The sequence below is a fragment of the Rhinopithecus roxellana genome, chromosome 8, assembly GCF_007565055.1.
Source record: "Rhinopithecus roxellana isolate Shanxi Qingling chromosome 8, ASM756505v1, whole genome shotgun sequence".
In the NCBI taxonomy this organism is placed as follows: Eukaryota; Metazoa; Chordata; class Mammalia; order Primates; family Cercopithecidae; genus Rhinopithecus; species Rhinopithecus roxellana.
In genome coordinates, this window is record NC_044556.1 from 47,112,126 (window position 1) to 47,138,611 (window position 26,486).

General features: G+C 44.2%; 1 protein-coding gene across 5 annotated transcripts in view; it reads right to left on the reverse strand.

Annotated features, from left to right (window-relative positions):
* Window positions 1-813: 813 nt before the first annotated feature.
* PRPF3 (pre-mRNA processing factor 3) overlaps window positions 814-26,486 on the reverse strand; it is a 33,236-nt gene continuing 7,563 nt past the window's right edge. For 3 of the 5 annotated variants that reach the window (XM_030936465.1, XM_010387267.2, XM_030936464.1), the window contains 12 exons: window positions 22,140-22,223; window positions 21,706-21,926; window positions 19,308-19,614; window positions 16,499-16,665; window positions 13,991-14,070; window positions 11,066-11,209; window positions 10,048-10,147; window positions 9,762-9,875; window positions 8,212-8,330; window positions 7,858-7,941; window positions 5,085-5,146; window positions 814-1,176 (listed from right to left, as the gene is read on the reverse strand). In XM_030936465.1, coding sequence (XP_030792325.1) covers window positions 1,030-1,176; window positions 5,085-5,146; window positions 7,858-7,941; window positions 8,212-8,330; window positions 9,762-9,875; window positions 10,048-10,147; window positions 11,066-11,209; window positions 13,991-14,070; window positions 16,499-16,665; window positions 19,308-19,614; window positions 21,706-21,926; window positions 22,140-22,223 — 1,629 coding nt within the window. In that variant the 3' untranslated portion in view covers window positions 814-1,029. Of the gene's footprint in view, window positions 1,177-5,084; window positions 5,147-7,847; window positions 7,942-8,211; window positions 8,443-9,761; window positions 9,876-10,047; window positions 10,148-11,065; window positions 11,210-13,990; window positions 14,071-16,498; window positions 16,666-19,307; window positions 19,615-21,705; window positions 21,927-22,139; window positions 22,224-26,486 lie in introns of those variants that run through there. The other 2 variants (XR_004058869.1, XR_004058870.1) reach the window with 2 other exon arrangements.

The following is a 26,486-nucleotide window of genomic DNA, read 5'->3' on the forward strand; positions in this document are numbered from 1 at the left end:
AGAATGTTGTAACTTCTTGTCAGACATCCATTCTCAAATACCAATTCATAGCATGCTCCACCTAGCAAGAAGGCATGGGAGCTCTATTGACTTGTTTAATCCATTCCCAACACAGGCAATATGAAACAGAAGGATAGGTATGGTAAAAATTTTGGACTTCAATAGATAACTTATGCTGACTCATATACTCCTAAAATCAAACCAGAAACATTAAATGCTGAAATAAAACCAACCACAGGTAGTCGGATTCATAGATAGAAAAAAAAAAAAAAAATTACACAATTTCTACTAGAAGTGAATTTTTAAACTAGTAAAAGAGACAAAATGGGCTAAATTCTTAAATCCTGTTCCACTTTACAAACTGACCCATAGCATCCTCCTTGGACTCTTCCTGTGTCCTTTTTACCCACAACACACATTCCCACATATGCACCCCTTAGAGGAACTGATTTCCTGGAAAGACTACTTAGCCAAGTCCTGAGGTAATCTGACCTGGTGATTCTCTCAGTTAAGGGATGGATACTCATTTGTCCCTCCTCCCTCCCTTACCACTTTACACATCTCCCTGCTTCATTCTGCTCCAGGAAAACAGTATTTATCGTTCTAGCTCCAGGATGAGATCAGACATTTCCACTAGACTTCAAAAATACACATCCATCTATCCATCCATCCATTCATCCATTTATATATATAAATAAATGTCAATGACAAAAAATGTTTTTTTTCTACAGCAATTGCTAAAAGTCTGGAAAAAAGATCACCTGGAGACCCAAACTCTAGTACTTAGGAATGTGTGAAAAATATCACACCAAGTTTAAAAATAACTCTTTAATCATATGCACATAAGGGGAATAAAGGGCAACACCAGGCTGACTCGGGAGGGGAGGAAGATATTCTCCCTTTGTCCCAGTGTCTGCTTGGCACAGTTCTGAGATCACACAAACAAGTGGGAGTGGGTTGGGAAATAGAATAAGTGAGAGGACTGAAGAGACAAAGGCAAGGGGGGAGAGGCAAGGGCTTGCAGTAGTCTCAATCAGTGGACTCTAACACAGATTCACTCAGCGCAAGGTCCCAGTAGTGTTCAGCCCCATGCTTTTTGAAATGCTCACGAGCCATGTTCTCTGTAGGACACTGTTTAAACTTCATCTCTCCAAAGCTCCGGTCTTTGGCTGTACCCTAGGAAAGAGATATGTAATAAAAATACTTCCAATTTCTTATTTAAATCAGATATAATATTCTTTTATAAGACCTAGTAACAGCTGTGAGACATGTGTCCAGCTGAACGTGATTTTATGGTAAAAAAAAAAATTGTGACCTCCATTTCCTTGGATATTTGTATGAGTTTTTATGAATTCATATGCATAAGGTTTTTAGATTTTTGAAATGAGGATGAGGAATTCTTTGGTGCCTGGGTGGAACAGCAAGTCAGGAAGAACTATGGAAGGCGGAATGAGATAAACTTATCTCCCACCAGGCCTTCAGGACTAAATTTGGGCCTTCAAAAAGGCCCAAAAAACTATTTATACAAGCAGAAGGCTTTGGGGCCCAGCAACAAAGAACAACTCGGGGTGGGGAACAGAAGAAGAGCAGGTACCAGCAGAGAATTACAACAGAAAAAGACAGTACTGGGCAGAACGGCATTCTTGCCAAAGGCACCAGCAGCAATGGCAATCATAAAGCACTACCTCAAGAGGCTTTCAGGGAGTAGACTCCAATAAGGAGGCTGGAGCAGAACTTGGCTTGTTTCTGAACATGAAAGACAATTCCTGAAAACTAAATTCCTACAACATTAATACTGGTTCTCTAAGAAGCCGGGACTTTTTCAGTAAGTACTCTTCAGAGATAAATAGAAGAAAATTGAAAAGAGATGAGGGGGCTGAGATATGTGAAGATATGGGCGCAGTAGCTCATGCCTATAATCCCAGCACTCTGGGAGGCTGAGATGGGAGGATCAGTCAAGGCTAAGAGTTCGAGACAAGCCTGGGCAACATAGTGAGATTGCATTTCTAAAAATTAGCCAGGCACAGTGGTGTGGACCTGAGGTCTCAGATACTTGAGAAGCTGAGACTGGAGAATTGCTTGTCCCTGGGAATTCAAGGCTGCAGTGAGCTATGACTGCACCGCTGCACACCAGCCTGGGCAACAGAACAAGACCCTGTCTCTAAAAAAAAAAAAAAAAAAGGCTGGGCATGGTGGCTCACGCCTGTAATCCCAGCACTCTGGGAGGCCAAGGCGGGCGGATCATGAGGTCGGGAGATCGAGACCATCCTGGCTAACACAGTGAAACCCCGTCTCTATGAAAAAATACAAAAAATTAGCCGGGCATAGTGGCAGGCGCCTGTGGTCCCAGCTACTCAGGAGGCTGAGGCGTGAACCCGGGAGGCGGAGCTTGCAGTCAGCCAAGATTGTGCCACTGCACTCCAGCACTCCAGCCTGGGCGACAGAGCAAGACTCCATTTCAAAAAAAAAATTTGATTTAAAAAAAGATAATATGCAGGTGGGAACTTACTAAACAGAGAAACAAATACTATGGTTATTATCATCTAATTTCTATGCATAAATTGAAGAATCTGGGATAAGGCAGAAGGATACATGAAAACTTTTTTTTAATTTTTATTTTTTGATTGCTTCTTCAGAAGAAAAACTATTAATAGCAATTACCTATAAAGACTGGTCTGAAGAGATCAGAGAGAATAGGAAGAGACCTTTTGTTTTTGAGACACAGTCTCGCACTGTCGCCCGGGCTGGAGTGCAATGGTGTGATCTCGGCTCACTGTAACCTCTGCCTCCCGGATTCAAGCGATTCTCCTGCCTCAGTCTCCCAAGTAGCTGCAATTACAGGCACCGGCCACCATGCCCAGCTAATATTTGTATTTTTAGTAGAAGACGGGGTTTCACCATGTTGGCCAGGTTGGTCTCAAATTCCTGACCTCGTGATCTGCCCGCCTCGGCCTCCCAAAGTGCTGGATTATAGGCGTGAACCACCATGCCCAGCCTGAGACTTTTTCTTTTTTTGTTAAGACAGGGTCTCACTCTGGTGCCCAGGCTGGAGTGCAGTGGCACAATCACAGCTCACTGCAGCTTCAAACTCCCAAGCTGAAGCAATCCTCCCACCTCAGCTTCTCAAGTAGCTGGGACTACAAGCAGACACCACCAGGCCTGGCTAATTTTTGTATTTTTTCTAGAGATGGGGTTTCCCCATGTTGCCCAGGCTGGTCTTGAACTCCTGAGCTCAAGTGATCCAACCACTTCATCCTCTCAAAGTGCTGGGATTATAGGCATAAGCCACTGTGCTGGGTCTCAGTAAGTAATCTTCTGTATAATTAGAATTTTTAAAAAAATCTTAATATTTACTACTTTTGTAATAACATACCGCTTTATAATAAAGAATTCATTAACAGAAACAAGCACATTTTAGTGCTTGCTTCAGCAGCACATATACTAGAAATAAGTACATTTTAAAAATAGAAGATATATGGCCAGGCGTGGTGACTCATGCCTGTAATCCTAGCACTTTGGGAGGCCAAGGTGGTCGGATCACCTGAGGTCGGGAGTTCGAGACCAGCTTGACCAACGTGACGAAACCCCGTCTCTACTAAAAATACAAAATTAGCCAGGCGTGGTGGCTCATGCCTGTAATCCCAGCTACTCGGGAGGTTGAGGCAGGAGAATCGCTTGAACCCAAGAGGCAGTGGTTGTGGTGAGCTGAGATTGCACCATTGCACTCCAGTCTGGGCAACAGGGGCAAAACTCTGTCTCAAAAAAAAAAAAAAAATGCGGGCGCTAGGCACAGTGGCTCATGCCTGTAATCCCAGCACTCTGGGAGGCCAAGGCAGGTGTATCACCTGAGGTCGAGAGTTTGAGACCAGCCTGAGCAACATGGAGAAACCCCGTCTCTACTAAAAATACAAAACTTAGTTGGGCATGGCGGCGTATGCCTGTAATCCGAGCTACTTGGGAGGCTGAGGCAGGAGAACTGCTTGAACCCGGGAGGTAAAGGTTGCGGTGAGCCGAGATCACGCCATTGCACTCCACCCTGGGCAACAGAGCAACAAGAGCAAAACTCCGTACCCTCCACCCACTCCCAAAAAAGATATACATGTACTATACCTAAAAGCAAACATGAAAACATTAATACTGGTTTTAATACTGGTTCTCTAAGAAGCCTTCAAGGATTAAAGAACTAGATAACCATAAAAAATATTCCACTTGAAGAGTGATTTAGTCATATTTTATGAAGCACTGTCACATAATTATCTAATTTCATTCTCAAAAAATTGACAATATAGACAGCAGATAGTATCCACATTTTATAGCTAAGGCAACAGATTTGACATTAAGTGTCTTGCCCAGATTACAGAGCTCATAAGCAGCACTGCCCAGCCTCCTAACTTTATATTTTTTTTTTTTTTTTTTTTTTTTGTAGACGGAGTCTCGCTCTGTCGCCCAGGCTGGAGTGCAGTGGCCAGATCTCAGCTCACTGCAATCTCCGCCTCCCGGGTTCACACCATTCTCCTGCCTCAGCCTCCCGAGCAGCTGGGACTACAGGTGCTGGCCACCTCGCCTGGCTAGTTTTTTGTATTTTTAGTAGAGACGGGGTTTCACCGTGTTAGCCAGGATGGTCTCGATCTCCTGACCTTGTGATCCACCCGTCTCGGCCTCCCAAAGTGCTGGGATGACAGGCTTGAGCCACCACGCCCGGCCCTAACTTTATATTCTTAAGTCTCATACTTCCTTCACTATATCCAAAGGTAAATCCCACAGCAATTCATTCCCCTCTTTCCAAGTCTCATATTCATGACTGTAAAATAAACAATTTTCGGTAGAGAATTTGTATTCCTGCTACCAGCAGCACTGTCCACACACTTCCCCAGATAGCATATACTAAATACTCATCAATTTAACTAAACAGATGATCAGGAAGAATTTATTGCCAACCATTTAAAAATGGATTCCAAAAAGAAACATAAATTATTTAAGGGATTATTCACTGATTAGATCTTACATTCCATTGCTCTACTTAAATAGTATAAATAATCAGGAGTTGGCTAAAGTTTTACAACGTTTTACAAAGGATCACCTACCTCCCAGACTAGTACACATTTGTTGGTTTTCTTCACAGCTTCCTCATCAGATTCCTCATCATCTGGAAGAGAAATCTTATTATAGACTTAGACTTGAGATTCAGGTTCTAAAGAAACAATATTCGAGTCTAACCAAACTCTCTTAAATATTGTCACCCTTTTTATGTGTTGGACCAAATGTTTTATTTTCTGTTGCTCTTTATTTTCCCCAAATTAGACTTGAAGCTCCAAGCAAAAAGGAATATTAATTGATACAATTAGCATTTACTTAGCACTTGTTATGAATCAAGAGCTGTAACAGGTACTGGGAATAAGGAAATAAAAGACAAGCAATCAAGAATAAAAACTTGTCCTAGGCACTCTGGGAGGCAGGCTTCAGATGTCAACATCATTTATTACTCTCAAAAAACTTTCGCCCAATGGAGGAGGAAGGCAGATATACCAAATCAAAATTATCGGCCAGTGTGGTGGCTCACGCCTGTAATCCTAGCACTTTGGGAGGCTGAGGTGAGCGGATCACTTGAAGTCAAGAGTTTCAGACCAGCCTAGCCAACATGGTGAAACCTCATCTCTCCTAAAAACACAAAAATTAGCCAGGCGTGGTGGCAGGTGCTTGTAATCCCAGCTTCTCAGGAGGCCAAGGCAGGAGAATCACTTGAACCTGGGAGGTAGAGGTTGCTGTGAGCCAAGATGGTGCCACTGCACTCCAGCCTGGGCAACAGAGCAAAAACTCCATCTCAAAAAAAAAAAAAAAAAAAAAAGGCACGTGTAAAACAAAATAAAATATACACCTATTACAAAAATGTACTTTAAATACTTCAAGGACAAAAAGTCAGGAAGGCTAGTTAGGTAAAGTTAGGAGAAGTTAAGAAAAGGCTCTCTGTAGATTTTATTTTTTATTCTTGGGTCTCTTAAGATGAACTCTCTGCAGATTTTATTTATATTTTTATTTTTTTGAGACTGAGTCTCACTCTGTCACTCAGGCTGGAGTGCAGTGGTACAATCTTGGCTCACTGCAACCTCCACTTCCCCCATTCAAATGCTTCTCCTGCCTAGGCCTCCCGAGTAGCTGGGGTTACAGGCACACACTGCCATGCCCAGCTCATTTTTGTATTTTTTAGTAGAGACGGGGTTTCACCATGTCAGGCTGGTCTCAAACTCCTGACCTCAGGTGATCCACCCGCCTCGGCCTCCCAAAATGCTGGGATTACAAGCATGAGCCACCATGCCCGGCCTCTCTGCAGATTTTAAATGCTAATCCAGGTCTTCAAAGATGAGAATGAACACTAATGGAAGTATGATGGCCAGAAGCATGTCAGATATAGACAGTCCTTGACTTAGAATTTTTTGCCTTGAGTACAGTGTGAAAGTGATAAATATTTAGTAGAAAATGTACTTCAAATTTTAAATTTTGAGATTTTCCTGGGCTAGCAATATGCAGTAAAATAGTCTTACATGAGATAAAAATAGGCTTTGTGTAAGATGATTTTGCCCAGCTGTAGGCTAATCTAAGTATTCTGAGAAACTATAAGGAAGGCTAGGCTAAGTTATGATGTCCTAAAGATAAGATGTATTAAATGCATTTTTTTTTTTTTTTTTTGAGATGGAGTCTCGCTCTGTCGCCCAGGCTGGAGTGCAGTGGTGCGATCACGGCTTACTGCAACCTCCGCCTCCCAGGTTCAAGCGATTCTCCGGCCTCAGCCTCCTGAGTAGCTGGGATTACAGAGGCCCACCACCACGCCCCGAATTTTTGTGTTTTTAGTAGAGACGGGGTTTCACCATGTTGGCCAGGCTGGTTACAAACTCCAGACCTCAAATGATCTGCTTTCCTCGGCCTCCGAAAGTGCTGGGATTATAGGTGTGAGCCACTGCTTGGCCTTAAATGCATCTTTGACTTAACGATATTTTCAACTTATCTTAGGTTTATTGGAACTAACCCCATCATAAGTTGAGGTGCATATGTGTGAGCATGTGCATGTATACGTATAAGTATATGTGTATGTATACATATATAACAGGCAAAAGAAAAAGTAGTTTGATCAAAGCAGAGCTTTTTTGACCTGAAAATCTTTTTGCCTTCAATCCTTAAAAAAAAAAAAAATCAAATAATAATATAACATAGACACTGTACACATGAATGTATAGCTTACTGGATTTGCTTTTTCTTTTTTTTTTTGAGACAGGGTCTCATTCTGTCACTGAGGCTGGACTGCAGTGGCATAATCACAGCTTACTGCAGCCTTGACCTCCCCAAGCTCAAGTGATCCTCCCACCTCAGCTTCCTGAGTAGCTGGGAATACAGGTATGTGCCACCACACCCAGCAAATTTTTGTACTTTTTGTAGAGATGGGGTTTCACCACGTTGTTTGCCCAGGCTGGTCTCGAACTCCTGGCCTCAGGCAATCTGCCCGCCTCAGTCTCCCAAAGTGCTAGGATTACAGGCAGGAGCCACCATGCCTAGCTGCTTGCTGAATTTTCAAATACTGAATAAATTCAGATCCAGGATAGACACAGAAACCAGCGGGTAGAAAAGCCTTAAATGATAGGCAAAAAAAAAAAAAAAAAAAAAGCTTTACCATTCATGCATATAATAATATAGTAAATATTATATGAATGTCTAGGAGGCTCAAAGTCTAAATGGGTCTTTCTTAAATTCCTGAACACTATCTAGTGTTAGCAAGAGTGTCACAGGGAGGGAATAAAATGAGTGGACAGATGCACCATCCCCACCTCCCACAGCTCTCCCACTTAATCCCCTCTAACCCCCATTCACCATCTCCCTTCGTGTTAGATGTCTGTTCATCCCACTTTATCCGATGCAGCATAAGACGCTTAAATTTCTTCTGGGCCTTGGGGCCTGGAAACAGAGAAGAAGAATTTTGCCAGAACTGTGGAAGATGATGGGTTAGAAAGAACCTCTGAGCTCAGACATTAATGTGGTAGTTGAAGCAATCCCAGGACCACATCTTAGGGCCTTCTATTCCAATAAACACAGAAGCAATAACCTAGCATATTATATCAGGTATGGCACTAAAATACTATCTTTTTCTCCTTTCTCCCCACAATGCTAACCACTCTAAGCCCAGGGTTGTCTGGGGACAGTCTCCCTCAAGTTTTGCAGACTCACCCCCTTCCACTACTACCACGTTGACATCCTTGTGCAGTACCACCACCCCTGTCAGGTACAGTTGCCCAGCATTGGCTTCAATCTTGAACTTCTTGGCTGGGTTGCTCAAATTTCGAACTCTGGAGAAGGGAAAGTTTAGTTATGTCTTCCATTTTAGCATCAGCAGCTGCCTGAATGGAGTGGCAAGTAGAGGTGAATCCCAAATGGTTTCCTCTCTATAAACAAAGGCCTCTGGAGTAAACAAATAGATGAATGCTTAAAAGGTAGAGTTGATGAGTCTAGAAATATTTCCACACTCTTATATTTCTTCAAAGTCTAGCACTTTACATTACACAATAGCAGGTAACCAAAGTTTACTCTAAGAATCAGGGAGAGGTATTTACTATTATCCAAAAATGCTTATAATCTCATCGTTCTTGACAATGTAAAGACCTACAGACTTTTTGTCCTCTAGACCCTTAGACCCTCATAATATAGGATTACTTGGCTGGGCGCAGTGGCTCACACCTGTAATCCCAGCACTTTGGGAGGCCAAAGTGGGCAGATCACAAGGTCAGGAGTTCGAGACCATCCTGGCCAACATGGTGAAACCCCATCTCTACTAAAAACACAAAAATTAGCCAGGCGTGGGGGTGCATGCCTGTAATCCTAGCTACTCAGGAGGCTGAGGCAGGAGAATGGCGTAAACCCGGGAGGCGGAGCTTGCAGTGAGCTGAGATCCGGCCATTGCACTCCAGCCTGGGCGACAGAGCGAAACTCCGTCTCAAAAAAAAAAAAAAAAAAAAGAAAATTTTCTAGGGGGATATGTGAAAAACTGTTAATAGCAATTACCTAAAGAGAGTGATTCTAAGGAATCAGAGAAAAGAAAGGAGACATTCTGAGTAAGTGTTCTTCTGTATTGTCAGACAATTTTTTAAATCTTAATAAACATTCACTACTTTTGTAGTAATGTACTTTTATAATAAAGAACTAGTTAACAAAATAAGCACATTTTAAAAATAGAATATAAACATGTACTCAACATAAAAAAATAAAAACATTAAATCAACACAAAGGTAGAAAAATATTTACAACATATAAAATGCATTTTGGAGTGAGGATGAAACACAGCAATACATCAGGGTAAGGATATGACTACTGAGGAAAGAAAATTTGTAATGCTTCCATGGATGTTGGAAGCAAACTCAGATCATTTAAAAAAAAAAGATGAAAAAAAAAAAGAAATAGGATGATATTTTATAGTCCTCAAAGGACATACAATCTCTGGTTCGTATCTTGGCCTGAACAAGTATATTGATTTGTTTTTTTTCAGAACTAATATTATGGTAAAAAAAGAAGACTTCAGAGGGAAGACTTGCATAACCATAAACATAAGTCATTAACCCTCGCTATTTTACAAGATTTACTAGCTCTTGATCCACACTAGGGTCATTAAAAGAGAGTAGGAACTGGTGTCACGTATGCTTTTAGGCCACAGTGATTCTGCCTTAAGCACTTGGAAAACGTTTTAGTAATTCTAAGGTGAAGGTCAGCCCAGTATGGACACCTACCTATATACAGATATGTGTACCCCCTGTGAAATGTCTTCTTTAAGCTTTTTAATTTTCTTGACCTTTCTCTGTTCTGCTGTGAGTTTTCGGGCAGCGTTGGCCTCTTCATGCGCTCTGTCGTGACAGGAAGGACATCCACAAGTGAGAAAGGCATTGAAGATCAGAGGCAGGGCTGAGGGAAAGAGAGAGCAACGGAGAACTCTCTCCTCCCTCCAAATATGGATCCCCCAGAAGAGTTTGGGAAAGGTCCTTGCCCGGGGTTTCCACCCAATCCCATGGCACTTACTTCTGTCTTTTTGCCATCTGAGCTCTGACATGGGCTTCTACCTTCGTGGGGTCTTGAACAGCTTCTGTTCCTAATACTCGCATCAAATTAGAAATTCTCACTGCAGTGAAGAGAGGACAGCAGTCAATCTTTGAAGTCACTTCTCCAGATAACTCTCTTCTACACCAATTCATATTATTTACCTATTTCAAATCTCTGCTTCTAAACTCACTTCCTCCTATAACTACTACCTTGAAAATCTCACCCAATCACTTCAGCATTTGCAGAAGTTCACACAATTAAGTTGAAGATTGGTACTTATCACAGCATCTACTGAAAGAGCTTATACATAACAGTCCTCAGTCAAAATATTGCTGAACGAGAATGTAACTACAGGGGCAAGTTCTTTTTTTTTTTTTTTTGAGACGGAGTCTGGCTGTGTCGCCCAGGCTGGAGTGCAGTGGCGCAATCTCTGCTCACTGCAAGCTCCACCTCCCGGGTTCATGCCATTCTCCCGCCTCAGCCTCCGAGTAGCTGGGACTACAGGCGCCCGCCACCACGCCCGGCTAATTTTTTGTATTTTTAGTAGAGACGGGGTTTCACCATGTTAGCCAAGATGGTCTCGATCTCCTGACCTCATGATCCGCCCGCCTCGGCCTCCCAAAGTGCTGGGATTACAGGCTTGAGCCACCACGCCCGGCCGCAAGTTCTTTATCCTGCACTTTCATTGTAAAAATTAAAACATTAAGAATTATGTACATAAAAAGTCTATGCAAATACTGCAACTACTATCTCCATGAATTTCAAGACCTGTATTCTTCCAGGAAAACCAGAGTGTTGTATGATCAGTATGCTTAAAAATAAGCCTTAAATGGCCTCTATAATGAATGTGTTGACCTATCTTAATATGAAAAGATGGTAGAACACTTGGAGAAAAAAGACCCCAAGAATGTTTCTTAGAAACAGAAATCACTCAAACATAGAGTTAAGACATAAACTTGCCACTCTTTTTAACAGCAGAGGCCACTAAGAGATGTACCTTTGGGTTCTGGAGGAGGCATCAGGCCCAGCCTGACTTTTTCTTGTAGTTCCTTCTGCGCTTCCCTCCTTGTTTGTCTCCGAAGTTTTTTCTGTTCCTTCTTGGTGAGATATACTCCCAGAGTAACTGGTGTGTCATTGTCAACTGTCAGGGCAGAGATTAGTATACCAAAGCAATAAGAAAATTATATATATATATATATATATATATTATTCCCCCCACTCTGTCACCCAGGCTAGAGTGCAATGGTGCAATCTCGGCTCACTGCAGCCTCTGCCTCCTGGGTTCAAGTAATTATCCTGCCTCAGCCTCCCGAGTAGCTAGGATTACAGGCACACATCACCATGCCTGACTAATGTTTATATTTTTAGTAGACACAGGGTTTCACCATGTTGGCCAGGCATGAGCCACCATGCCTGGACAGCAGTAAGAATATTAAAGAGACCTACGTAAATATCAATATCATTAAAAGAAACTTTAGGCTGGACGCAGTGGCTTATGCCTGTAATTCTAGCACTTTGGTAGGCCAAGGTGGGAGGATTGCTTGAGCCCAAGAGTTCCAGACCAGCCTGGACAACCAAGTGAGACCCAACTCTATTATAAACATTGTATGTAAAAAATATATTGAGGCCAGGTGCAGTGGCTCATGCCTGTAATACCAGCACTTTGGGAGGCAGAGGCGGGCAGATCACAAGGTCAAGAGATCAAGACCAGCCTAGCCAACATGGTGAAACCCCGACTCCACTAAAAATACAAATATTAGCTGGGCACGGTGGCACATGCCTGTAGTTCCAGCTACTCGGGAGGCTGAGGCAGGAGAATCACTTGAATCCAGGAGGCGGAGGTTGCAGTGAGCTGAGATTGCACCACTGCACTCTAGCCTGGTGATAGAGCAAGACTCCATCTCAAAAAAAAATATGTGTGTGTGTCTGTGTGTGTGTATATATATATATATAAACTTTAAATAGAAAATGGAGAAAACTCGTTAATAAGGGATCAGTAAGATTAAAATCAGTTCAGGCCTGGTGCCCGGCAGTATGTTTTTAAAAAACATTCTTATCGTTTTTTTTTTTTTTTTTTGGAGATGGAGTCTCGCTCTGTTGCCCAGACTGGGGTACAGTGGCGCAATCTCGGATCACTGCACGCTCTGCCTCCCGGGTTCATGCCATTCTCCTGCCTCAGCCTCCCGAGTAGCTGGGACTACAGGCACCCACCACCATGCCTGGTTAATTTTTGTATTTTTAGTAGAGACGAAGTTTCACCTTGTTAGCCAGAGGTCTCAATTTCCTGACCTCATGATCCGCCCGCCTTGGCCTCCGAAAGTGCTGGGATTACAGGCGTGAGCCACCGCGCCCGATCATTTCTCGCTCTGTCACCCAGGCTTGAGTGCAGTGACACGATCTCGGCTCACTGAAACCTCTGCCTTCCGGGTTCAGGTGATTGTCCTGCCTCAGCCTCCCGAGAAGCTGGGACTTCAGGCACGCACCACCCTCTCCCCAATAATTTTTGTATTTTTAGTAGAGACAGGGTTTCACCATATTGGCCAGGCTGGTCTTGAACTCCTGACCTCATAATCCACCTGCCTCGGCCTCCCAAAGTGCTGGGATTACAGGCGTGAGCCACCGCACCCAGCCTCTTTCTTAAGTAGTGTTCTTAGTTGTTTTCCTTTAAGCTGTTAAACCCCCTCATTCAATGATCCCTGGCAAATGTAGAAAACAAAATTAGGGTCAGGTGCGGTGGGTCACGCCTGTAAACCCAGCACTTTGGGAGGCTGAGGTGGGAGGATAACTTGAGGTCAGGAGTTCAAGACCAGCATGACCAACATGACAAAACCCTGTCTCTACTAAAAGTACAAAAACTAGCCAGGTGTGGTGGTGGGAACCTATACTCCCAGCTACTTGGGAGGCTGAGGCAGGAGAATCGCTTAAACCCGGCGGGGGAGTGAAGGTTATAGTGAATGAGTGAATGGAGATCGCGCCATTGCACTCCAGCCTGGGTGACAAAAGTGAAACTCCATCTCAAAAAAAAAAAAAAACAAAGCAACTTTGTTTCCCAGTTTCAACTTTGGGAAACTAACAAAAAGTCCTTTGGAGTTAGCATCCCTCACAGTGGGTAGTGGAGCATATCGCATCTAGTAACACACCAACCCAAGAGTTTAGCTCTTGCATTTGCATTTAACTGTGGATGCCACGACAACATGTGGTTCTATAAAAGGAGCAAGCTGAGGGCTGCTTCCTAGGAACAACCAGGGAACTGTAAATGTAAAGCTTCATGAAATTTTTGGGGTTCTTTTTTTTTATTGAGACAAGGTCTGGCAGTATCACCCAGGCTGGAGTACAGCAGCGCCATCTCAGCTCACTGCAACTTCTACCTCCCAGGCTCAAGCCATCCTCCACACCTCAGCCTCCCAAGAGGCTGGGACTATAGATGCATACCACCATGTCCGCCTGATTTTATTTTTTGTAGAGATGGGGTTTTGCTATGTTGCCCAGATCTGGAACTCCTGAGCTCAAGCAATCTGCCCACCTCAGCCTCCCAAAGTGCAGTGATTATAGGCATAAGCCACCATACCCAGCCAAATTTTTTTTCCTTGAGATAGGTCTCACTGTGTTGCCCAGACTCGTCTTGAATTCTTGGCCTCAAGCGATCCTCCTGCCTTGGCCTCCCAAAGTGTTTGGATTAGAGGCATGAGCCACCATGCTTGGCTGTCTCATGAAATTCTAAGCACAGGAATATGCACTTAAAATGTATGTTCACTGGTCAAACTACAAACTATTGTTAGGAAAAAAACTGAATTAAAAAAAAGAATTACACATGGATAGTGGCTACTGTATTGAACAGCACAGGTACAGAACATGTTCATCACTGTAAATTTCCAGTGGATAATGCTGCTACAGAGACTTGATTCAGGAATTTATACATTACCTGGAGGATTGAGCTGGGCTGGATGTTCAACAAGATTTGTGATTCCAAAATAATCTTCTCTCTTGGGATTTTCCTCTGTACTAAAATTGTAGGAAGGAAAGAAAACGCGATATGTGGATAGAGATGATTCTAAGAGAGGAGTCTCAGAAATACAATGAAAAAATCCATTCTCCATAATGGGTTCTTGTGCTTGATATACCTAAAATAGCATTTATGTACCTAAAATATATAATTAAATTACACATAATTTTTACAATGAGAAAACTGAGTCCCTCTATGGTTGAACACACTCTCCACAGCAGTCATTCCCAACCTTTTTTCTACCATGCCACAGCTGATAGACGCTATGTTCTCTCATTAGTGATAATAAGTCCCTGGAACAGTGGCTGACAAAGAATGGGCAAGGAAAGGCTAAGATAAAATCTACTAAAGCCATGTATCAGAATGATGGAGCAGGGCCAGGCGCAGTGGCTTATGCCTATAATCCCAGCACTTTGGGACACCGAGGCAGGTGGATTACCTAAGGTCAGGAGTCTGAGACCAGCTTGGCCAAACAGTGAAACCTTTCTCTACTAAAAATATAAAAACTGGCCAGCTGTGGTGGTATTTGCCTGTAGTACTGGATACTCAGGAGGCTGAGCCAGGAGAATCGCTTCAACCCAGGAGACAGAGGTTGCAGTGAGCCGAGATCGTGTCACTGCACTCCCAGCTCAGACAACAGAGTGAGACTCTGTCTTTAAAAAAACAAAAACAGGCCGGGCGCGGTGGCTCAAGCCTGTAATCCCAGCACTTTGGGAGGCCGAGACGGGTGGATCACAAGGTCAGGAGATCGAGACCATCCTGGCTAACACCGTGAAACCCCGTCTCTACTAAAAATACAAAAAACTAGCCGGGCGCGGTGGCGGGCGCCTGCAGTCCCAGCTACTGGGAGGCTGAGGCGGGAGAATGGCGGGAACCCAGGAGGTGGAGCTTGCAGTGAGCCGAGATCGCGCCACTGCACTCCAGCCTGGGCGACAGAGCGAGACTCCGTCTCAAAAAAATAAAAAATAAATAAATAAATTAATTAATTAAAAAACAAACAAACAAACAAAAAACACCGGGCGTAGTGACTCGTGCCTGTAATCCCAGCACTTTGGGAGGCTGAGGCGGGTGGATCACCTGAGGTCGAGAGTTCAAGACTAGTCTGACCAACATGGAGAAACCCGTCTCTACTAAAAACACAAAAAATTAGCCAGGCGTGGTGGCACATGCCTGTAATCTCAGCTACTTGGGAGGCTGAGGCAGGAGAATCACTTGAACCTGTCAGGCGGAGGTTGCAATGAGCCAAGATCGCGCCATTGCACTCTAGTCTGGGCAACAAGAGCGAAACTCTGTCTCAGACAGAAAAAAAAAAAAAAAAAAAGAATGATGGCGCAGATATATTTAAAGCTCCTCAAATGTGTCTTATATCCTTTTTTTTTTTTTTTTTTGAGACAGAGTTTCACTCTGTTGTCCAGGCTAGAGTGCAGTGGTCATGATCATAGCTAACTGCAGCACAGACACTCCTGGGCTCGAGTGATTCTCTCACATCAGCCTCCTGGGTAGCCAAGCCACCATGCCCAGCTACTTTTTTTTTCTTTTTTAATTTTTAATTTTTATAGAAATGAGGTCTCACCATATTGCCCAAGCTGGTCTTTAACTCCTGGGCTCAAGCAATCCTTCAGCCCTCAGCCTCCAAAAGTGCTGGAAATAACAGGTGTCAGCCACCAAGCCCAGCCTTATAAGATATATTTACAATTATCTCACCTACCAACTAATAATCCTTGCTCTATCACAATGAGATCTTTAGGAAATGTAAACACCTATAATATGTAGCAAAAGAATGTAATTAAGGAAAATAATGCTAAAAACAGGCAACAATGTGCAACAGAGCAAAAATAATTACAGACTTTGCTTTTGTAGATTATTTGTGTCCCTGGTTATCCTACATTAACCCCAAAAGCTAAAAACAGCCTATATGATACATCACTCACAAATGCAGGAGCTTGGCCTGGTGCAGTGGCTCATGCTTGTAATCCCAACACTTTGGGAGGCTAAGGCAGGCAGATCACCTGAGGTCAGGAGTTTGAGACCTGCCTGGCCAACATGGCAAAACCCTCTCTCTACCAAAAATACAAAAAGCAGACAGGCGTAGTGGTGCACACCTGTAGTCCCAGCTACTCGGGAGGCTGAGGTTCAAGGAGAATATCTTGAACCCGGGAGGTGGAGGTTGCAGTGAGCTGAGATCGTGACACTGTACTCTAGCCTGGGTGACAGAGCAAGACTCCCTCTCAAAATAAAACAAAACAAAACAAAACAAAAAACACAGGAGCTTGTGTACAGTTAGTTATCGTTCTTGGATTTTAAAATTTTAATTAATGAATGAGTACCATCCTTCCCACTAGCTTTACTAAAAGGTATTAACTTGAATCTTAAACTCAGCTGATTAAAAACTGTTTTTTTTTTAAAAAGGTACTAAAACAAACTCACAGATCAAAGCCATTGGGAATTATGTAAGAGTCCCACCACTCAATTTCAGGAATATCTCCTTCCTTTAGCTCCTTCTTAGGAGCAATGAGGGCAAGCCTAGTCGAAGTATGGATGCCTGTTTTTCGAGCTGCTTGTGAAATCTCTGCCTGCAGCTTCTCCAGTTGAGCCTAAAAACAAGATAATCCAAGACAGAAAGATAAATTGGAATCACAGCAAACAGAATTTGTAGAATCTCAATTTTTTTTTTTTTTTTTGAGATGGAGTTTCGTTCTGTTGCCCAGGCTGGAGTACAATGGCATGGTCTTGGCTAACAGCAACCTCTGCCTCCCAGGTTCAAGCCATTCTCCTGCCTAAGCCTCTGGAGTAGCTGGGATTACAGGCATTGGCCCCCAACCCCAGCTAATTTTGTATTTTTAGTAAAGACGGGGTTTCTCCATGTTGGTCAGCCTGGTCTCAAACTCCCGACCTCAGGTGATCTACCTGCCTCGGCCTCCCAAAGTGCTGGGATTACAGGCATGAGCCACTGCGCGGGGCCAGATTCCCAATTTTTTTTTTTTTTTTTTTTTTTGAGACGGAGTCTGGCTCTGTCACCCAGGCTGGAGTGCAGTGGTGCCATCTTGGCTCACTGTAAGCTCCGCCTCCCAGGTTCACGCCATTCTCCTGCCTCAGCCTCCCGAGTGGCTGGGACTATAGGCGTCCGCCATCACGCCTGGCTAATTATTTTGTATTTTTAGTAGAGAAGGGGTTTCACCGTGTTAGCCAGGATGGTCTCAATTTCCTGACCTCGTGATCCGCCCACCTCGGCCTCCCAAAGTGCTGGGATTTTAGGTGTGAGTCACGACGCCTGGCCAATAATCCCAAATTTTAAAACATTTCCCCTTTGAACTCTTTACACCTAATGCAACAAGTTCATTCTGAAAGTTTAGAAAGGAGTTGTTCTGCTTTATCATTTATTTAGTTCATTTTCATAGATCCTCACCTTCACCCTCTCCCTTCACTCCACAGTATATGCCTACAGTAAATACACAGAAATAGAATTTTATGAAAACTTCACTTTGAGAGGATAAAAAGAAGGCAAAGGTCATTCAATATACAATCAATTCAACTCTCCAGGTGTACTGTCTGCAGGAAATTTTAACTCCAGGCAAGTCTTCCTCAGTCAGTCAGAATGTTTCAAATTGTTTCCCTCCACTTAGTTGTATGTGAAGAATTTTCAAACTCAATTTAATAATATTTCCACTTATGTAGAAACTAATTAGGAAGTAAAATCTGCTTAAAATTTTTTTTCTGAGACGGAGTTTCGCTCTTTCGCTCAGGCAGGAGTGTAGTAGTGCGATCTCGGCTCACTGCAACCTCCACCTTCCAATTTCAAGTGATTCTCCTGCCTCAGCCTCCTAAGTAGTTAGGATTACAGGCGCCCGCCACCACGCTCGGCTAATTTTTGTATTTTTAGTAGAGACAGGGTTTCACCATGTTGGGCAGGCTGGTCTCGAGCACCTGACCTTGTGATACACCCACCTCAGCCTCCCAAAGCACTGGGATTACAGGCTTGAGCCACCTCGTCCGGCATATTTTCAAATTGTTCATTGCTTTAAATCAGGGGTCCCCAACCCACCAGTCTGTGGCCTTTTAGGAACTGGGCTGTACAGCAGGAGGTGAGCAGCAGGCAAACCAACAAAGTTTCATCTGTACTTACAATTGCTCCCTATTACCTGTATTATGGTCTGAGCTCCACCTCCTGTCAGATCCGCGGTGGCATTAGATTCTCATAGGTGAGCGAACCCTATTGTGAACTGCACATGCGAGGGTGCGAGGGGGCTGTGTTGCACATTCCTTATGAGAATCTAAGGCCTAATGATCTGTCACTGTCTCCCATCACACCCAGATGGGACCGTCTCAGCAGGAAAACAAACTCAAGGCTCCCAATGATTTTAGATTATGGTGAGTTATATAATTATTTCATCATATATTAAAATAAAATAATAATAGAAGTCAGCACAGTGGCTCACGCCTGTAATCCCAGCACTTTGGGAGGTCAAGGCAGGCAGACCACAAGGTCAGGAGTTTAAGACCAGCCAGGCCAACACAGTGAAACCCTGTCTCTACTAAAAATACAAAAAATTAGTCAGGCATGGTGGCGCACACCTGTAGTCCCAGCTACTCAGGAGGCTGAAGCAGGAGAATGGCTTGAACCCAGGAGGTGGAGGTTGCAGTGAGCTGAGATTGCACCACTGCACTCCAGCCCAGGTATCAGTGCAAGACTCCGTCCCCCCCCCCTGCCAAAAAAGGCGGGTGTGGTGGCTCACGCCTGTAATCCCAGCACTTTGGGAGGACAAGGTGGGCAGATCACCTGACGTCAGGAGTTCAAGACCAGCCTGACTAACATGGAGAAATCCCATCTCTACCAAAAATACACAATAAGTCAGGCGTGGTTGTGCATGCCTGTAATTCCAGCTACTCGGGAGGCTGAGGAAGGAGAATCACTTGAACCTGAGAGGCAGAGGTTGCAGTAAGCCGAGATCATGCCATTGCATTCCAGCCTGGGCAACAAGAGCAAAACTCCATCTCGAAAATAGTAATAATGATAAAGTACACAATAAAGGTAATGTGCTTGAACCATCACAAAACCATCCTTACTCCAGGGGAAAAATTGTCTTCCATGAAATGAGTCCCTGATGCCAAAAAGGTTGAGGATTGCTGCTTTAAATGACCTATTTATCTAATTTCCTAGAACATAGAGATTTAACAATGTTTTCCTGTCAGCTTCTTAACTTTTTCTAAATTCTGTGTTATACTATAAGCCAGATACCTTTGTCCGTAATCGCTGAGCAATCTTCTCAAATTTGCCCTTGTCGTGGAATTTAAAAGTGCGTCTCTGGCGCTGGGAAGGGGCAATGGAGACTCGGGGGTCAAAAAAGGTATTGGATTCCATGTCTTCTGATGGCTTTTCTTTTAGTTGCTGCTTGAATTGTTCCCTCTTCACAGCACGAATATTGGCTTTCAGAGTAGGCATGCGGTGTGTCAGCTCAATCTCCTTGCCTGTTGCATCTACAGTGCGCCCTTGCTCATCCAGGATCAGTGGTGTAGGTTTCGTTTGGTCTTTTAACTCCACCTTCCTGAAAAATAGCCCGCAAAGAAATAAATCCTGTATGGAACATTAAGGCAAACAAAAAACAAACAAAATAAAGCCAGGTGTGGTGGCTGAAGCCTAGAACTACAGCATTTTGGGAGGCCAAGGCAGAGGGATCACTTGAGCCCAGGAGTTAGAGACCAATCTGGGCAACACAAGGAGATCCCATCTCAACAAAAAATTTAAAATTAGCTGGGTATGGTGGCATATACCTTTGGTCCCAGCTATTCAGGGGGTTGAGAAGGGTCACTTGAGCCCAGGAAGTTGAGGGTGCAGTGCCTTCTCTGTAAGAGTTATTTGGATGGACGGGCATGGTGGCTCACACTGTAATCCCAGCACTTTGGGAGGCTGAGGCAGGTGGATCGCTTGAGCCCAGGAGTTCGAGACCAGCCTTGGCAACATAGTGCAACCCCATCTCTACAAAAAATACAAAATTTAGACGGGCACCTGTAGTCCCAGCTACTTGGGAGGCTAAGGTAGAATTCCTTGAACCCAAGAAGTGGAGGTTGCAGGGAGCCGAGATCACACCACTGCACTCCAGCCTGGGCAACAGAGTGAGACTCCCTCTCAAAAAAAAAAAAAAAAAGACGATAAAATAACTCTAGGGAACAATCTCATCCGTGAGTAATACCATCTTTTTTTTGAGACATGGTCTTACTCTGTTGCCCAGGCTAAAGTATAGTGCCACAATCACAGCTCATTGCAACCTCAACCTCCCAGGCTCAAAGAAATTCTCCCACCTCAGTCTCCTAAGCAGCTGGAACTACAGGTATGCTCTACCATGCTTGGCTAATTGTTGTATTTTTTAGAGAGATGGGGTTTTGCCATGTTGCCTAGGCTGGTCTTGAACTCCTGAACTCAAGCAATCTGCCAGTCTCAGCCTCCCAAAGCGCTGCGATTACAAGTGTGAGTCACCACGACCTGCCAATAACATCTTGATTAAAAATATCAAAGTAGATATTTTAGTATATAGGACAACCAAATGAAATGAGTTTATAAATTATATGAATTTATAATCCTATCTTTTTTATCCCTGAATTCTTACATCAGTCATGGGATGACAGACCAACTGTAGATGCTAAAAAACAAAAGTGTAACATCTTTGACCAGTTGCAGAGGAACCTCAGATCTGATCTCACACAACGTGGTTTAATGGATAAATCTGAGTTTGAAACCAGGAAGGAAACCTGGCTCTATTCAGAGCTCCAATATCAGAAGAATAACCTTAATCTCAGTTATATCAATCATAAGAAGATAATAAACCCTGCAACAACAGGGAAGCCAAGAGAAAAAATTCAACTGGTTAATCAATCACACATAAGAAATATGGAACTGTGAGAAATGATCTAAGTTCTGTGGAAAAAGAGGATCAGTAATTTTGTTGTTGTTGTTGTTTCTGAGCCAGAGTCTCCCTGTCACCCAGGCTGGAGTGCAGTGGCACGATCTCAGCTCACTGCAACCTCTGCCCCCTGGATTCAAGTGATCTCCTGCCTCAGCCTCCCAAGTAGCTGGGATAACAGGCATGCACCACCACGTCCAGCTAATTTTTTTTTTTTTTTTTTTTTTTTGAGACGGAGTCTGGCTCTGTCACCCAGGCTGGAGTGCAGTGGCCGGATCTCGCTCACTGCAAGCTCCACCTCCTGGGTTTACGCCATTCTCCTGCCTCAGCCTCCCGAGTAGCTGGGACTACAGACGCCCACCACCTCCTCCGGCTAGTTTTTTGTATTTTTTTAGTAGAGACGGGGTTTCACCGGGTTAGCCAGGATGGTCTCGATCTCCTGACCTCGTGATCCGCCCGTCTCGGCCTCCCAAAGTGCTGGGATTACAGGCTTGAGCCACCGCGCCCGGCCATCAGCTAATTTTTGTATTTTTAGTGGAGATGGGATTTCATCATATTGGTCAGGCTAGTCTCAAACTCCTGACTCCTGACCTCAGGTGATCCACCTACCTCGGCCTCCCAAAGTGCTAGGATTACAGGCCTGAGGCACTGTGCCCATGCAGATCAGTAACATTCAAAGGTATTTATTGCTTCTCAAACTTCAGAAATGAAAAGGTATTCCATGAAATAGACACTCACGGGGGAGCAATGCCCATGGCATGGAGATTAGCCAGGCCCACCATGTTGGCATTGCCGATGAGTCCTGGCTTCAGTGCCAGCTGGGCTTGGATTCGAGCTTGTAGTTCAGCTGCTTTCCTTGCCTTCTCAATGGCATCATTCATGAAAGTGGCAGCCTGGGAGGGTTGAATAGTGTTGCCAATTGGAAGTCGCTCTGGTTGGGAAGAAGAAGGAGTCTTTGGCTGTGAGATAGAGTAAAAGAAATCAGAGGCATTAAGACAGGCAGACAAATACACATGCATACACACAGATACACACACACACATCATGGTAGACTGTAGTAGATGATTATGAAGTGAAACATGCAGTCACCTCTTCTGGTCTCTCATTTTGAGTGGATGGCAAGAAATTCTGTGTCAAAGACTATTGTTTTCAGAGTAATCTAGACACAATACCTGAGGTGTAGGGGGGCTAATGAAGCTCAGCTGTTTTTTCCTCTCCTCGATTTGTCGTGTTGCTGCCTCCATCATCTGTTTGATCTGCTCTCGAGGAAAAAAATTGAAAAACTGTTAATTTCTCCTCTTTACTTCTCCCATTCAGGTTTTTAAACACACAAGGCTCTCAGGTCTAGACACTTAAAATTTTTTGAATATACCACATACTGCCTACCATAGTGCAAAAAATTTAGTCAAGATAAAAGTGTGCACTGGAATTTTTCAACCCAAGTCCCTAAGGCAAGATTGGCATATTAGGTAGCAATACAGTGTGATGATTGAGACTCTGGAGTCAGAGAAACCTGAGTTTGAATCTTAACTCTGACACTTAATGCCTTTGTTATCTTGGATAAGGAACTTAGTCTCTAAACTTCCTAAGCATCTAAAAGGGAAAAAAAAAACAGTTACCTACCTTACAGGTCTATTGTAACCACTGAAATAATGCATGCAAACCTAACAGAACCTACACAAAATATTATGCTTAATTTTTTATTTTTATTTTTGAGACGGAGTCTCACTCTGTGGCCCAGGCTGGAGTGCAGTGGCGCGATCTTGGCTCACTGCAAGCTCTGCCTCCCGGGTTCACGCCATTCTCCTGCCTCAGCCTCCCAAGTAGATGGGACTACAGGCGCCCACCACTACACTCGGCTAATTTTTTGTATTTTTAGTAGAGACGGGGTTTTACCCTGTTAGCCAGGATGGATTTTGTATTTTTAGTAGAGACAGGGTTTCACCCTGTTAGCCAGGATGGTCTCAATCCCCTTATCCGCCTGCCTTGGCCTCCCAAAGTATTGGGATGAAAGGCGTGAGCCATTGCTCCCAGCCTATACTTAATTTTTTTTAAAAAATCATGATATTAGTACTTGAACTACTAGTTTGGGAAACAAGAGACGATGGTGCAAAGACCTGCTCCCTAGTCTCTATAAACCCCTTCTGTCCTAAAGAAGTTCAAAATGATAAGTTTTGAGGGTATGGTCAAACAACTCCTCTTGCGTTTTGCAAAAAGAGCTTCCAGATATTTTTAAAAATTTGTCTTTAACATTTTTTCTTGAATAGGTGATATTCAAAATTCAAAAATTACAGAAGGGTCAGGCATGGTGGCTCACACCTATAATCCCAGCACTTTGAGAGGCTGAGGTGGGTGAATCACTTGAGGTCAGGAGCTGAAAAACAGCCTGGCTAATACGGTGAAACACCATCTCTAGTAAAAATACAAAAATTAGCCAGGTGTGGTGGTGGGTGCCTGTAATGCCAGCTACTCAGGAGGCTGAGGCAGGAGAATTGCTTGAACACAGAAGGCAGAGGTTATAGTTAGCCAAGACCATGCCACTGCACTCCCGCCTGGGCAAGAGAGAGAGACTCCATCTCTAAATAAATAAATAAGAAAATAAAAAAATAGGCCGGGCGCGGTGGCTCAAGCCTGTAATCCCAGCACTTTGGGAGGCCGAGATGGGCGGATCACGAGGTCAGGAGATCGAGACCACCCTGGCTAACACGGTGAAACCCCGTCTCTACTAAAAATACAAAAAAAAACTAGCCGGGCGAGGTGGCGGGCGCCTGTAGTCCCAGCTACTCGGGAGGCTGAGGCAGGAGAATGGCGTAAACCCGGGAGGCGGAGCTTGCAGTGAGCTGAGATCCGGCCACTGCACTCCAGCCTGGGCGACAGAGCGAGACTCCGTCTCAAAAAAAAAAAAAAAAAAAAAAGAAAACAAAAAAATAAAAAAGTACAGTGCTGGGCGCAGTGGCTCACGCCTGTAATCCCAGCACTTTGGGAGGTCGAGGTAGGTGGATCACGAGGTCAGTTGTTTGAGACCAGCCTGCCCAACATGGTGAAACTAAATTTAGTCTCTACTAAAAATACAAAAATTAGCTGGGCATGGTGATGCACACCTGTAATCCCAGCTACTTAGGAGGCTGAGACAGGAGAACTGCTTGAATCCAAGAGGCGGAGGCTGCAGTGAGCTGAGATTGCACCACTGCACTCCAGCCTGGGCAACAGTGCAAGAGTGAGACTCTGTCTCAAAAAATAAAATGAAATAAGATAATAAAATGAAAAATTACAGGCCGGGCCGGTGACTCACGTCTGTAATACCAGCACTTTGGGAGGCCAAGGCAGGCGGATCACGAGCTCAGGAGTACAAGACTAGCCTGACCAACATGGTGAAACCCCGCCTCTACTAAAAATACAAAAAAATTAGCCAGGCGTGGTGGTGTGCACCTGTAATCCCAGCTACTTGGGGGGCTGAGGCAGAAGAATAGCTTGAACCCAGAAGGCAGAGGTTGCAGTGAGCCGAGATCACGCCATTGCACTCCAGCCTGGGTGACAGAGCAAGACTCCGTCTCAAAAAAAAAAAGAAAAATTGCAAAAGGATATATTGTGAATACATCCATCCCTATTCTCCATAAAAAACATCATCGGGCCAGGCACAGTGGCTCATGCCTGTAATCCCAGCACTTTGGGAGGCCGAGGCGGGGGGATCACAAGGTCAGGAGATCGAGACCATCCTAACATGGTGAAACCCCGTCTCTACTAAAAATACAAAAAATTAGTCGGGCGTGGTAGTACATGCCTGTAGTCCCAGCTACTCAGGAGACTGAGGCAGGAGAATGGCGTGAACCCAGGAGGTGGAGGTTGCAGTGAGTTGAGATCGTGCCACTACACTCCAGCCTAAGTGACAGAGCGAGACTCCATCTCAAAAAGAAAAAAAAGAAAAGAAAATAATCAGCTGGGCGTGGTAGCTCACACCTGTAAGTCCAGCACTTTGGGAGGCAGAGGCAAGAGGATCGTTTCAGCCCAGGAGCTCAAGACCAGCCTGGGCAACGAGGCAAAACTCCACTTTTTTTTTTTTTTGAGGCGGAGTCTCGCTCTGTCGCCCGGACTGGAGTGCAGTGGCCAGATCTCAGCTCACTGCAAGCTCCGCCTCCCGGGTTTACGCCATTCTCCTGCCTCAGCCTCCCGAGTAGCTGGGACTACAGGCGCCCGCCACCTCGCCCGGCTAGTTTTTTTTTGTATTTTTAGTAGAGACGGGGTTTCACCGTGTTAGCCAGGGTGGTCTCGATCTCCTGACCTCGTGATCCGCCCATCTCGGCCTCCCAAAGTGCTGGGATTACAGGCTTGAGCCACCGCGCCCGGCCCAAAACTCCACTTTTACAAAAAATACAAATATCAGCCAGGCATGGTGGCCTGTAGTCCCAGCTACTCACTCAAGCCCGGGAGGCAGAGGTTGCAGTAAGCCAAGATCTCGCCACTGAACTCCAGGCTGGAGGACAGAGTGAGACCTTGCCTGAAAAACAAAAACAGGCTAGACATGGTGGCTCACGCCTGTAATCCCAGCACTTTGGGAGGCAGATCACTTGAGGTCAGGAGTTCCAGACCAGTCTGGTTAACATGGTGAAACCCCATCTCTACTAAAAATACAAAATTAGCTATGTATGGTGGCACAAGCCCATAGTCCCAGCTACTTGAGGGGCTGAGATAGGAGAATCACTTGAACCTGGGAGGCGGAGGCTGCAGTGAACCGAGAATGCACCATCGTGCTCCAGCCTGAGTGACAGAGAAAGACATCTCCAAAAAAAAAAACACCCATTTCTTTCCTTCTGTAAATATCACATATATGCAAATCCACCCATCCATATTTCTGTATATGTTCTATTACCCCCCTCAAATATTAAATGGTAAACATTTATTGTTCATGTGGTATCAAAATTATTTAACACTATCAATTGAAAAAACACAAATATTTCCTGTTAAAAAAAATACAAAGTCAACTTAAAATTATTTACTAGTGGATTATATCTTCTTTGCATTATGTTTGGAAATTCTCCTCTGTCATCGAGATGAGTTCTAATCATTTCATTTAATTTTCTCAATGACTCAGTGACGTAGGTAATTAGGCAAATAACGTACATAACACACCTTGCTTGCCACAGTAAATGGCAATTTCAATACCCTTACCTGGAATACTCCTGGTCAAATCAAAGAATGCTAAAACATAAAGCAAGAAATAAAATTTTCCCAAATGCTGGCCTGGTGTGGTGGCTCACACCTGTAATCCCAGCCGTTTGGGTGGCTGAGGTGGCAGATCACTTGAGGCCAGGAGTTCCAGACCAGCCTGGCCAACATGGCAAAACACCGTTTCTACTAAAAATACAGAAATTAGCCAGGCGTAGTGGTGTGCGCACGTAGTCCCAACTAGTCCGGAGGCTGAGGCAGAAGAATCACTTAAACCTGGGAGGTGGAGGTTGCCGTGAGCTGAGATCACACCACTACGTTTCAGCATGGGCAACAGAGTGAAACTCCATCTCAAA